The sequence below is a fragment of the Bombus flavifrons genome, chromosome 6, assembly GCF_040668555.2.
Source record: "Bombus flavifrons isolate JBK064 chromosome 6, iyBomFlav1_principal, whole genome shotgun sequence".
Taxonomy (NCBI): domain Eukaryota; kingdom Metazoa; phylum Arthropoda; class Insecta; order Hymenoptera; family Apidae; genus Bombus; species Bombus flavifrons.
In genome coordinates, this window is record NC_138447.1 from 8,954,052 (window position 1) to 8,968,062 (window position 14,011).

The following is a 14,011-nucleotide window of genomic DNA, read 5'->3' on the forward strand; positions in this document are numbered from 1 at the left end:
AAGGATCGGTTGGCAGGGTTGGATCGACATGACGCAGCGCTTATCCGCTTGCCACTTGCACGGATCGGTGTGCATGTTCCGCATTAAACGCGAATTAACGCATTGTCAGCTGGTTGATGGGGACTGGATTAAAACGCCAGCTTTCATTGTATCTACAGAGGGCGGCAAGCGTGACGAACCGCATTCCATCGCGTTAAATGAGATTTACATTTAAGGAACATTGTATAGGATATTTGCAACACTGTCGACGATTGCGCGTCGAATCGATCGGGTTTCGCAGCATCGAGCCTTTCAAATACGCCGATCCATCGAACTGACGGTGTGCTTTCACGAGTCAGCCTTTAACTCTCGGATACTGGATCTGGATCGTTTTGATCCGATCCTCGCTGCTGTAATATAGCTGCCGCATATCTTGCATTTCATTCTTGTTATCCTCATCTTTACAATGCTATATTTGAGCATAGTCGAACGCTATGGCACACATGCTTTCGCGAATCAGTCTTTAACTATCGGACACTGGATCTGGATCGTTTTGATCCGATGCTCACCGGTGTAATATAGCTACTGCGTATCTTCGATTTCATCTTGTTCTACTCAGTTTTACAGTGTTATACTCGGCTCTAGTCGAATGCTATTACGTACGTGTTTAATAAATTTGCTACTGGAATCTACTTTCTTTCGTTGTAGTCGATCGATAATGGCATAAAATGGCTATTGAACCAATTTCCCGTTTCTTTCGTTTTATAAGGAAATAGATGTACAATATTTTTCGTTTTATATCATTTTATCGAATTACGTATGATCGATTTTGTTCTATCAAAATAAGGATCGCAACGTTCGACAGATTAGGTTTCATGTTTCTATAAAAATTCGTCGTTGTAAAAGAAAAACAATTTTCGGACAACCTAATATTACGAAGATTGCCACATACTTTACACATTTCACGTTTATTTCTGCATATTACATACGTTCTCTGTGCATCTTCGAGCCCCTCAATTTTCCACGATTATAATATCAAAATCGGTAATTTAATTGTAACGGATCAAATCATTGCAGTACAAGTTACCGGCGACTTTACGCTTAAAGTACAGCTTGTCGGACATAAACAAATGTGCTGGTATTTCTAAGCGATAGCGTACGTCTTAATCTGTAGATGTACGTATATTCTGGGTCATTTCGACTCGATTCAGCTGCTGAAAGGTATAGCCTCGGAGGGTTAACGTTTATTTCAAGAACGTCTGATCGTTTTGAAATTGTAACCGGTTCGGGAACCGGTTTCCGCGGAGGGCTGGATCGGCCGTGGCGCACCAAAACGACTCGGTTCACCTCTTCGTGGACGGCGTGACGATATTATTATCCCGCCGGCAGCGAGGACAGTCGGTCGATCTACGACAGAAATAGTTCATCGCGAACTGTGCCAGCAGTGCGATTCTCTGATTTACGCTGGAACCGTGGGATATTATTGCCCTGCATCGGGCAAAATCGTCGTGGGAACCGTTCACCCGAAAGCAATCGGTGGTGCGCCGCGCGAAAGATTGTCGTCGACGCGTTCGAATCGCGAAACTTGCTCCGTGCGATGTATACCGTTCGTGGCCGGAAAGTTGGCTAGCGGAAACGATGCAAAGTCCGATTGGTTTATAGAGTAATGGGGCCGTGTTCCGTGACACAATCTTGAAAATAGAACAACCGTACACGCTCGATTCCGTTTTTATACGACTTCGATCTAACGTGGTTAGAGAAACTGCAATTCTGTTTTTACGTGATCTAATTCAACTCTTTCAGATTTCATGGTGCGTATATGCAACATTGTACTCTGACAAATGATCGCTGTTTTAAGCGAGTCATTCGTTAAGAAAGGTAACAGAAAATTTCCGTAACTGTGGAATAAAGAGCTATAACAAATTAATTCCAATTAGATCGACTCTCGTCCTTGCAAATACCAGTACGATATAAATATGAATTTATTTCTAACAGGAGCGATAAGATGTGTTAAAAAATAGGAGATCCGTAAACAAGGAAACGGTTATGCTGGAGAGATTAGCAAACTTGAGTGACAATTTAATTTGTTTACCAGGTTGATTATTAAAAATGTACTTATTTCCTGCAAAATTGCTACTCATTTTAGCGCATTATGATCTTTCTTGCAAAAACCTAGGAGAATTATTAATTATTGCCGAAATGTATCTTTGCCGCGAGCCAAAAAACATTTTCCGAACCGAACTTTTTTTGGAAACGTCCATTTAAATTTCATCTCTTGTACTCTTCAACAATTTTGCTGATATTTTTCAGGGACATTGCACTCTGATTTTGTTATATATTTTTCGTAGAATAGAATTGAAAACAATATCGTAGACCAGGATTATTTTTTTTTTTTTAAAAAGGAGCCGCGATCGCACAGGTTTGCGTAACAGAATTATGGGGCCGTGAAAATATTTGCAGCTGTTTACACACCAGTGAGATGAAAAATGTCAGTCATTCGTCAACAAACGATAAAAAAGAATTCGTCCAGTTATCAGTCGACATAGATACAAAACATCGACCTTCTAAAAAATAAACTTTTGCTTGGAACTAGCATAGAATTACCGACAATTTCTAAAAAATCTCTTAAACGTACTTGTCAGATTTTAGACTACGCGTCTACGAAAAACGATCAAGATGTTCTGTCACTTATATCAAATATTCAGCCGAGATTAAATTGCTTATGTAACGACAAGACAGCAGATTTATCTCAGCAAAATGTAAATTTAGCTTTGGTGATAAAATTGTAAATATAACAGAGAATCGTTTAAAATTAAACTTCTCTGATTATATCTCCAACTGTATACAGAACGACTAAGATTCTTCAAGACTTAATAACCAAAGAGCTATCGTTTATTTACAAAGATGTAATAATTAACGAGCAACACGGGTTTGTTACTGGCCGATCCACTTTAACTAATCTGATTGAGTACCATCGCTACCTAGTGGGTTGCATTGAGAAGGGCTTCCAAGTTGATGACGTATACATTGACTTTAACAAAGCTTTTAACTTCATAAATTATTCCGTACTCTACTTATTCTTTATCTGACGAAATCCAAATTATCAACTTGGCGAATATCTATTTTAGAGAAATTCAAAGTACATCCAGAGTTCCTCAGGATCCTCGCTTGGATCTATCGCCTTTTATTTTATTTGTTAACCCTTTGCACTCCTATCATCGTTAGTTTTTATCTCAGAAGCTCCTTTGTCGAGTCATACTCGACATTCTTTCAGTCCCACCTTTCTTTGTGAAAGAAAGCCAGGTTTTTTGTGCGAAAGAAAACCAGAATTGTATCCTGGAGATTGTTTCAAGATATATCATACACTTAAAAATTACAAAACACAACGATAGTGTGAATAAAACTGGCATTTAAGTGAATTCCTTTCTTCCTTTATTTATTTAAATTGTCTTATATTTTAGTTAAAGTGAATTTCAAATAAAACACTTGAAAGCGTCGGGAGCTACTGGTAACGAAATTGAAATAAAATTCGCAGTGCAAAGGGTTAATGATATATCTACCGATGAAAATATCTAACGATCTCAGGATCTTTAACAGAATAGATGTTTGTCAGACTCTGTCCGGTTGATTCAGGTCGATCTTGATCGCCTACGTAACTGACGTTTAGCTAATAAATTATCTCTCAACTTATCCGAGTGTATTGTGCGTTTTAATCATTGGAGAAATAATCTAGCGTTTAATTGTTCCATAAATAGTACGCCATTATTCACGCTTGATAATGTGAAAGATCTAAGTATTATTTTCTCAGCCAATCCTGATTTATAGCCCAGTCTTGATTCTTTAGGACTTATGCACAGGTCCTGCAAGTCCCTTAAAAATACAAACACTCATAGAACATCGTACTGTCATCTTGTCAGACCAATTTTAGGATACGATGGTATAACATGATCTCGGTATTGTACGTCTTGCAGCCATAATATCGAGAGTTCAACAGAAATTTTTAAGGCTGGCTACCAAATATAGCAACGTTCGATGACGGTTGATTCTCACAATTACGTCAGTATCGTTGATAGTTTATATGTTCCGATACTGAGCAAGAGAAGGATAATATCTGACACGATCTTTATTAGTAAAATAGTTAAAGGCGATTGTTGACTGTCCGGATATCATGCAGCTGCTATTCCTCAATGTACCATGAAGAAGCTTTAGAAGTCACCTGTTGTTTCATACGCAACAACATCGCACATTCTACGATTGTTACGATGTAATTGCATAAATCGCGTATGGTCAATCGCAGGAATCCTCTTGCCACATCGCATCTTCTCGGTCAATGTACAGTATCCTTCTCGACATTCTCTCGAGCGTTTTCTATGCCAGTGTCATAATATGACTTTTCTCATTGCTTCTTCGTATCTGTTTTTATTCTTTCTCTTTGTTTCTGCATTTTCTATTTCTTTTCATCTCTTCTTTATTTTTTGCTTTTCTGCCCCGTATGTCGATCTGTTATATCAAACATAAACAAATAAATATTTCTCTCGTGTGCCTTTTCACGTATATAGTTGGACTTGCGTAAAATTATTGGCGAAAAAAGTTTGCCCGGAATCGCGAGTGGAAAAAATTTAAGAAGCGTCGCGCTAGACGATACGAAACGAACGAGCGTGATTTTCAAAGTCAACGACATGCGAAGATGTTAAATAACGTTTCATTTTGACGGCTATTTATTATCGGGCAATAGAATTGTTATACCGATGTCGAGGGATGCCAAGGAAACGGTTCGTTGCATCACGTCCGGATAATGCTCCTGCTAGTCTCCACAGGATCGTCAAATTTCCGCCAAGACTTGGCCCACATGCCAGAAGGCGGCGCCGTTACTCGCTATTGCGATTTCTTGCCATAGAAGATGGAATTTCGGTGCCAGTGTCTGAATTGTACGCTTTCCATCTATGCAGCGAATTCCACTTACACAGTGCGCATTAATCAACACTTTTGCGATCGCGTCTTTCGAGTACGATGGAGTTCCAGTGTTCCATTTACTTCGACGAAATTTTAGCCAATGCCCGATTAAATGAATTTCTCTGCCGTCGATGAAATCCGCATGTCCGAAGTGAATGGAAAATTCGAAGTATCGCGAAAAACTCGATCAACTCCTATTAGTAGCTTCTTCTTTAAAAAAAAAAAATTATCTTCTAAACGATCGTAGGATATTGCGAAATCGTAAAACGTCGCGTATAACAAATTTTACTAATCGCGTAACAATCTTTGATCTCTACAAGAACTTTCTATGAGATTTGACAATTATTTGATTTGATAACTTACCGCGATCACGTGTTCTCCTTTGCCAGCCTTAGCAATCAGGTCCCAGTCGATAGTGTCCACGTAACAAAGCGCGGGATTCTTCTCGAAACGAACGGAACCCCTTACGATGGTAGTTAGACTATGCAGCCCGATCTCCTGCAGGTTCATCATCTCGAACGCGACAAGGGCGTAATTTATAAACAGAGAATGGCCTCGAATCACGGTCAGGTTAGGGAACAGGCGACCGATACTTCGCAGCCCTTTTACCCTATAGCATATACACAAAAGAGAAACAGAATAGAGGTAAGAGAGAAGAAAAGACAGATACGAATGTATTTTACATTTATTATAATCATATTACGCGCCTCCTGTATATCTTCGCACATTTAAATTTCTCGTAAACGTATGAACATCCGCGATCTAGTTATCGTACACTGGAATGCATCGACTGTTCCTTTCTCTCTTCCCTACACGCAAAAATATATTTCGCAGATATTCGAAGAAATATTATCCTTCGCGATATTAATACTATTATTCACAGGAGTTTCTTTTTTCTTTAAGATTGTAAATTTCTTCGAAACGTGAAATATTTTCCACAGTTATTTTGCTGCTTCGCGTCTACCTCGTTGCACGACCTTTGTCCCACTCTTGAACGTTTCATAGAAAGTATAAAAGTCTCGATACAAACTTATATCTGCCGATGTTCTGGCCGTTTACGGTACTTTTCGATGCTTGCGCAAAAAGTGGCCAGAAAGGGGCAACCAACGAGGAAGGAGGAAGCTGAAGAAGGAACCGGCGAGATAATAACAGCGTACAACGAAGTTTAGTGGCCCTCGACGATAGAGGAAGTCGTAGAGACAGATAAACCGCGCCGGTTTTCTACTTTGCAGCGACGCGACGCTCCCGTTGGCTCTGTCACTTAATTCCTTTGTGTATTTGCCAATGACTCGTCGTTCGACCATCTCGTACGGTTCATGGAAAGTTCTTTTTGTCCCTTACGAATGTAACGAACAGAGTGAAAGAGCGTTACTTTTGTGGAAGGAAAAATTTTTGCGCGTTCGATTCGACTTGAAAGACGTTGAAGAGAAGCACGGTATGTCGTATTTTCCTCTCTCGTAGAAACAAAGTTTTAAAATTCAATGCGAGGATCACGTGCAAGAAGAAACGTGATAAGCAATTTTTAGTCATTTCCATAGTAATCCGTTCTATGTTAATTGAAATTTGCATAAATCGTCTTTTTATTCCACCGTGAGATTAAATATGTACATAATTTTGCACCTTATCGAACATTTCAGAAACGATTGCAATTAATTCTACGAGACATATCTTCGAATCGAATCTAACAAATTATTTCCTTCCCAACTATGTTAGCCTCCGAGCGACATTAAAAAGTAACAAACCGATAAAAATGAACATTTCATATCTGTTACCTCTGTTCTTGATAATACGTTATCGACCGATTCCACGTCAAACTATCTTTTTCGCTTGATTTTGCAATTAAATACGTCTTTTCCTCGCCGTCTCCAACATTTAGAAAGCATTAACGTCGCTAGTTCTATCTACATATTAGATTATTCCATCTTCATCGAGTATTTCATATTAAAATACTTCTTTTTAGTCGATAAATGGCACAAAGATCAGGAAATCGATAAAACTGAACCTGTCGTATCGTTTCCTTCTAATCTATGATTTATTTTATTGCTTGAATTTCAGAAACCACTCTTATCGTTTCGTAATACTTTTGCAGATGGAAAATCTTGTAGAAATGTCGTTTCTCACTCTGCATGACGTGCTCCCCAAAGAAAACGTGAATCAGCAAACTAATCTAAACTACTCGACTCGGTAATAACGACAGAGAATTTAAATCGTTCGACAAATTGAGGATGCGTAATACCCCAGCAGACAGTCATTATATTTTTTCCGCCTAACGTTTATTTGAAAGTGAACTACCAACGATTACCTATAGAGAAGCAGGTATCCGGTGATCTCTTTCAGTTCCGGGAAAGAGATATTGGCATACTCCGACGGCTCGGCGTTGTCGATCAGCAAAATTTGTACGAAGCCTTCGACTAGTCGGCATCCCTTCAGTCTTGAGAAATAACGCACGCTGTTTCTTATGTCTATGCTTTGGCACACTGCAACAGAAAAAGATGTACGTGATTCGATCAGATACGACGAACAGAGGAATTATCGTGGAAGGATCGATCGAAATAGACATTACAGCTTCTTTGCATCGTAATAAGGAATTTTAGCTTGTACCGTGATCGCTGTTATCTTCGTCGTTTCTTGGAATTGCGTTCGTAGACCGAAGCTCCAATCACACGTATCTAATCTACCGACTTTAAGAACGAAAGAGCAAAGTGGTTTTAGACGTTTCCGTCGAATTTCAGTTACTAACTTGGACAGTGTATTTCAATATATGACATTAATAACAAAATAAGATATCAATTATAGAGTGGATATTTTTAGACAACATTTTGCATCTTTTAAACACTCGGCTCGTTTATAGACTCGACGAGCGTATCTTCGGCGTATCCAAATCGACGATACAACGGCTACGACGAAGTATTTGCACGTGCTTGCGTTCGTACAGATTAATCAGATCGAAGGATATTAATAACTATAAAAATTTCATTTTATAAAAATGAAATGTAGCGCCTGATAAAAACTCGCGAATGTTTTTTCTAGCCACTGTAGAGTTTTCTCTACATTCTGATGAAATTCGACGTGAATTCGCCAGCGGCGTAGAGAAATATTCCATTTCGTTTTCGAAGCGTCCACCGATTCTTCTTTGTTCCCTTGGATCAAGACAGAAAACACTAAGCCGACCGACGATCGAGGAAAGGGTGACGAAGAACACCGGCGACCCTGAGCCGTGGCAACTGCACCGATTACGATTCATTAAATCTCGACCAGAGAGGGAAACGAAACTCGCCTCCGGAGGCAAGGTCGAGCAACCTGACTAGATCGTTGATATCCGTTGCCTCCCCTTCTCTCAGTCTCTTTCTCTACGATCCGACAAACCGGACCAACTCGAACACCAAAGTTATTCAAATTATTCAGTGAATCATTCCAAGTATAGCTGGCGATAACAAACTGAAATCTTTCTTTTCAGTTTGCTTCAACTTACCCGCTAATCTGCTCTTTCTTCGTGATACCGATCACAGTAATCGAAAATGCGATATCGATCGAAGCTTAGCTTACGAATGGTATCGGTGATCGATCGAAACGAGACTCGGTGATAAGGAGAGAAGATGGACTCGATGTATGAAATATCTTAGTTTCAACGATTCGTGCGTTTTAGATGATACGGTTTCTCGTACGATGGCGAGCATGGAAAAAGAGGAAAAACACTAACAGAGAGGGAAAGGGAGGACAAGAAGAGTGCAATTATTGGGAAATAATAAGTACGAACGAGGAAGAATAAATAGGTAATAAACGGCGGAATAAATGAACGCGTGATTGAAGTGTAACAGGAAGAATGTTTTTATAAAGGTAAAGTATCAAGAGATAAAGAGGAGGGATAATCAAAGAATACGTCTTTATGTTATCGTAGTTACGTGCAAGTTTAGTTTTATAATAGTTTTGTTTTGTAAAACCAGGTTCAATTTCAATCCAGTTTCACGATAAAATAAATAATTACGATACAAATATTACAATATCCAGCATTTATTATAAATAGGGAATTTATACCAAATTCAACTTTATTTTCTAATTATTACTCGACGGTTTAAAAGCCATTCTATACGTATTTATAGCGCTTTAAAGAGCAGATAATGTACCTTTAAATATTCTAAGAGAAATTGAATTTATTAGTCGTCTGTTTATTCTCTATACCTTCGCGGCGAACGTGAGCGAACTTTCGTAGAAGGTGGACCGAAACCCTAAAAAGGAGTCGAACAAGCGTTTTTGGAGCATTTTTGCTCCAACATTCGGATGTTTGATTTCCGATTCGGTAAGCAGTCGCTAAGCGGAGAACGAACGCTCGTTCGTACTTTCATTTTACCAAATTATACTAAAGCGGAGAAAGAATGAGCATTCGATCTAGATACGCACCATAAGAATGTTCTGAATCGAGCTAATAGAATAACAAAGAGTCAATACTGGGTCGCGTGGCGAAGTAGCGTGTCGGTTCACGTGTATGCAGACGTGTGGCCACGACGCGACATGACGCTACGCGACGCGACGCGACGCGACGCTACGTATCGTCGCTGGAAGAACCGTGACGAAGCGTCGACTCGTCGCGGTCAACTGTAACGGGTTGCGCTAAAAATACTCGCGACGGCTGACATTGGGATAAACATGAGAGCGCGCGCGAGTTGATCTAGGCACGCGGCCGCTGTGTCGCTTCGCTTCGCCTGATTTCATCGCCACAACACCGCCATCAACGGTGCAACCTATATCTAAATCTTCGATTTTTAACACATCGTCGATCGGCTACTATTATGCAAAAAATGTATATTTCATTTTGCGACCTACCACCGGCCTAGCTTACGCGAAATTTATATTTTATTTTGAGACGCACTACCGACTATTTTATGCAAAATTTTATTTCATTTTCGGATGTATCAGCGGCTATTTTATGCAAAAATTTTATTTTATTCTGCAGCGTAACACCGGCTGTAGATTATGCAAAAATTGTATTTTATTTCGTGGCGTACCACCGGCGAATTTATGCAAAAATTTCATTTTATTTTGCGGCGGACCACCGACTAGTTTATACAAAGGTTTCTTTATTTTAAGTCGCACCACCGGCTATTTTATGCAAAAAATTAATGTGTGCCACCGGTGACAACGCTTATGCGTGAATTCACCAGCTTACTCGTCATATATCAACAATGTGTTCTTAAGTTCTTTGGTATTCTTAGTCGTCTACGGGGTCACTGAATCTTTCTGGCAAAGCGTTCCATTGTTAGAGCGGAGTTACGATAACTGTAAGTGCAAAAAGTAGAATCAAGGTCGTAAAAAGCTTGGTCCTTCCTTATTGCGATATACAGGGTGGTTGGTAACTGGTGGTATAAGCGGAAAGGGGGTGATTCTACGCGAAAAAAGAAATCGAAAATATAGAATAAAATTTTTTTTTTAATTTTTCCATCGAGACAACGATCTACAGTGAGATCCGTTATAACGAGACGTGATAAAGTGCACGCGTACCTAGCGAAAATTCAAAGTCGATTTATTCGAAAACAAAGCCTCAAACGAAAAATTTTTATTCTATATTTTCGACTTCTTTTTTCGCGCAGAATCACCCCCTTTTCGCTTCTACTACCAGTTACCAACCACCCTGTATATCACATTATATTGAGAAACAACTATTACAGCTAAAAAATTAAAATGTTCAATTATCCAAAGATGAAAAGAAAATCAATTGATATGTTTTTGCGGTCACTGTCTTGCTTTATAGCTGGCTACTATTACAGTGTACAGGGATCCTGCAACGTAAAGGTTAAGCAAGTATGCCTCATTTAAACAGACACCACTGTACTTTCTTAATCCGTTGAACGCCAACGTTGGGTTAATTGCAACATTCCATTTGTAATTTCTTTTCAATCAACTCACATTATTGGATTCTATCGAATTCACATTCTGATTGCGAGAAGAAAATCCACGTATTTGTGCAAAATTTTGTTCGTTATTTATTATACCTTTCTATATATATATTTATTTCCACCTACAATTTTGTACAGTTTGGAATCGAAGAATTTTATAGCATTACAATAAACTCTTTCTTTTTACAAATTATAAAATTTCATTTCGTGCCTTCGATTTGTAGTATACTTCCCGTAATATTTATTCTGATTTTCCGCATCTACCGTGCTTTGCAAAACAACAACTCACTTTATTTATGTTTGAGCGATAGCATTCTATTTACACAACTTAGTTCGAGCTGAACGATAGCCCGAACAATCCAGCGCTCGCTCGTTCGATAGCATTCGAAACGCTTTGATCTGTTTGCCCAAAGAGAATAGCGGATCGTTCGAGTCTCGTGAGATTGGCTGATCTCCGCCGGGTCAAACAACGATGCCTTCCTACCTTTGGAATCTCAGTCGTTTCTTCCGTATCGCGTCACGTTGTCCGATTTTCGAGTTACACCGCGCTCGGGAATCATCGTTACGTTCGAAACATTCGAGACTCTTGAGACACGAGAGACAAGCGCACTGGGAGCATCGGTTCGAAGCGGCAGTTTTTCTCGAACGAATCGTCGACGAAAATCGAATCGGACGTGCCTCGATGTCACCGATGCCCACGCACACGCCCACCGGGCCTATTCGTCACCAGGCGATTATTTGTAGCATAAGTCACTGATTGGAGATTTACGGGATTATACGTGTTATATGTACACCACAAGTATTTTTGATTTTTTAATAATACAACCGGCTGTAAATACACGTCTTCCCACTGCTTCGACAATTTGCCTATTTTAGTTGCTGTTAACCCCTTAACCTACGATTTACGTTCGAGAATTTTGGGCCGAAACCGTAAACAAGCTATTATACAGGGTGGTTGGTAACTGGTGATACAAGAGGAAAGGGGGTGATTCTACGCGAAAAAAGAAGTCGAAAATATAGAATAAAAATTTTTCGTTCGAGGCTTTGTTTTCGAGAAAATCGACTTTGAATTTTCGCTCGGTACGCGTGCACTTTATCACGTCTCGTTATAACGGATCTCACTGTAGATTTAAAAAAAAAATTTAAAAAGAAAAAAGAAATTAAAAAAAAGTTCCGCTTGTACCACCAGTTACCAACCACCCCGTATATTATATTTAGCCCGATCATCGTACTACGGGCTATGCCCGTAATATTTACGTTTGGTTCGATCATCTACAGCGTGGTATGCCCGTAATATTTACGTTTGGCCCGATCACCGTACTACGGGCTATGCCCGTAGTTGTAGGATAATGGGTTAATTGCCGGTTATAAATTGCTGTGCTATAATTTCACAATTCTAGAAATTAAAACGGAGAAATATAATAGGATAGTCGAATGATTTACAATTTGTAATATTTATTCGATAGCTTTTGAAAGGATATCGATGGCTATCGATGCGGGCTTCAACATTTAAGAGATACCAAATAAACCAAACGTCGACCTTCGTTTTTTCGAGATAGCCGCCAGCGAGTAAACATATTCGGCTACCGTGGTTGATCGAATGTCCGTAATGAATCAGCTCTGAATCCGCGTGGCACGCGCCAACCAGCATATCGTCCAACGACGAGTCGACCGATTGATAACGGAGCAAGCGCCAGTTTTCTGGCTCCCAACTATCAACACGCTTCTCTTCTATCAAATGTCCTCTATGCGGTTCTACAATAGTTCGGACGTGCGTCCGGACTTTGATCTTTACATTTCACTCTTGCTCTCGTTTCAACCAACCAACAGTATTTTTAATCTCTAAGAATAATATTTGACATAGAATTGAAATCATGCACACCGACACTTTTATCATACGTTTTCTCAAACTTGAGATATTTTTTAACGCGCAAGGAATAGCTACATTCGGGTGGAAAATGACCGAAGGAACGCAGCAGAGGTTAACAACTAGACCGCGTTTAACGCTTTGCCGACAGTGTAAATTTCTCAGTAACTTTAACCAGTAACCGGAGAGCTTTTTGCCAACATGTTTCAAGTTCAAGACGCTAACGTGACGTCACCGGACATTAACATTTCATTTGCACTTGACACCACGTTGATCTCACCGACCGTGAAAGCGTCAAGCCAATGGAAATATGAAAAGAACCCGAGCAATGTACAAAAATATACAAAATATCGGTAGTACGTTCTAAACGATTATACCTTTGCGATTTTCACAAACTACGTGTTATAAGAGCGTGATCGTACGATTTTTGGCATGTACGTACGTACAATTTTCGATGAACAGAGGAACAACGTGGAGGCGTTTAACGACGCCGATCGAGCCGATCGGTGCTCGTGTGGCTGAGGAATTAGCGACTCGCGCGAACTACGCGTAACGCGATTCCTTGGTTGGCGAACAGCTGAAATCTTTAATCGTGGGTAACCTAAGCTATTACCGGCGAACTCGAGCCAACGCGCTTCCTTCGCGCGATTTTTCCTTTCGTCGTTTTCTCGCGTTCACGGTGTCGCGTTTCGCGAGGAATCGAATTCTGGCCGCGTCCAACGAAAAGTCACCGAGTTATCGCGAATCGACCAGGTAAACGCGTTTGCACGCTACTTCGATCGCTCTCGAAGGAGAAAAGGCGAGGGTTGGGAAAAATTTCAGAGACGTACGACGATGGTTTGAAACGTTAAAGTTGCAATTGAAAATTTTAGTTTAGACGTCTCGAGAATTGAACCACCACAGCTTGTTATCGATCGATTTTATATACTATACAAATTATTGTGTGTTCGTTTATTATATTAACGTAATATTTTTAATTATAAACGAATATCTGTTTGATCTTACACTCGGATTCTGAGCAGACATCCTGGAACTATTTATTTAGTTTACCTTAAATCGTTTCGACAAGATTCACGTAGACTAGGTTTCAAAGATCGAGGGTAACTCGATTAATTAAACAATTAAATTATTGCGATTTTCTACTGTAACTCTAGCAAGTGGTTTCAACTTCTCTCTCCGGCCATACAACACTCAAGTTTACGTTAAATATACAATGACGCTAATATGATCGATCACACGTATTCTAAACGATCTATGTTAGTTCGTGTCGACATTTCGTATCGTAGTTTACGTTAACTACATGCTGCACGATCGATGATAT

At 39.7% G+C, this 14,011-nt stretch overlaps 1 protein-coding gene and 1 long non-coding RNA gene across 8 annotated transcripts in view; one reads left to right on the top strand and one right to left on the bottom strand.

Moving 5' to 3' along the window:
* Positions 1–14,011, top strand: part of LOC138181175 (uncharacterized) — a 164,189-nt gene that overhangs the window by 70,219 nt on the left and 79,959 nt on the right. The window lies entirely within an intron of this gene.
* The window catches only part of InR-2 (insulin-like receptor-like), a 114,058-nt gene that overhangs the window by 19,601 nt on the left and 80,446 nt on the right, over positions 1–14,011 (bottom strand). For 5 of the 6 annotated variants that reach the window (XM_069115803.1, XM_069115801.1, XM_069115802.1 and 2 more), the window contains 2 exons: positions 7,235–7,409; positions 5,296–5,542 (listed from right to left, as the gene is read on the bottom strand). In XM_069115803.1, the coding sequence (XP_068971904.1) occupies positions 5,296–5,542; positions 7,235–7,409 (422 nt within the window). Of the gene's footprint in view, positions 1–5,295; positions 5,543–7,234; positions 7,410–9,330; positions 9,406–14,011 lie in introns of those variants that run through there. The other variant, XM_069115805.1, reaches the window with a different exon arrangement.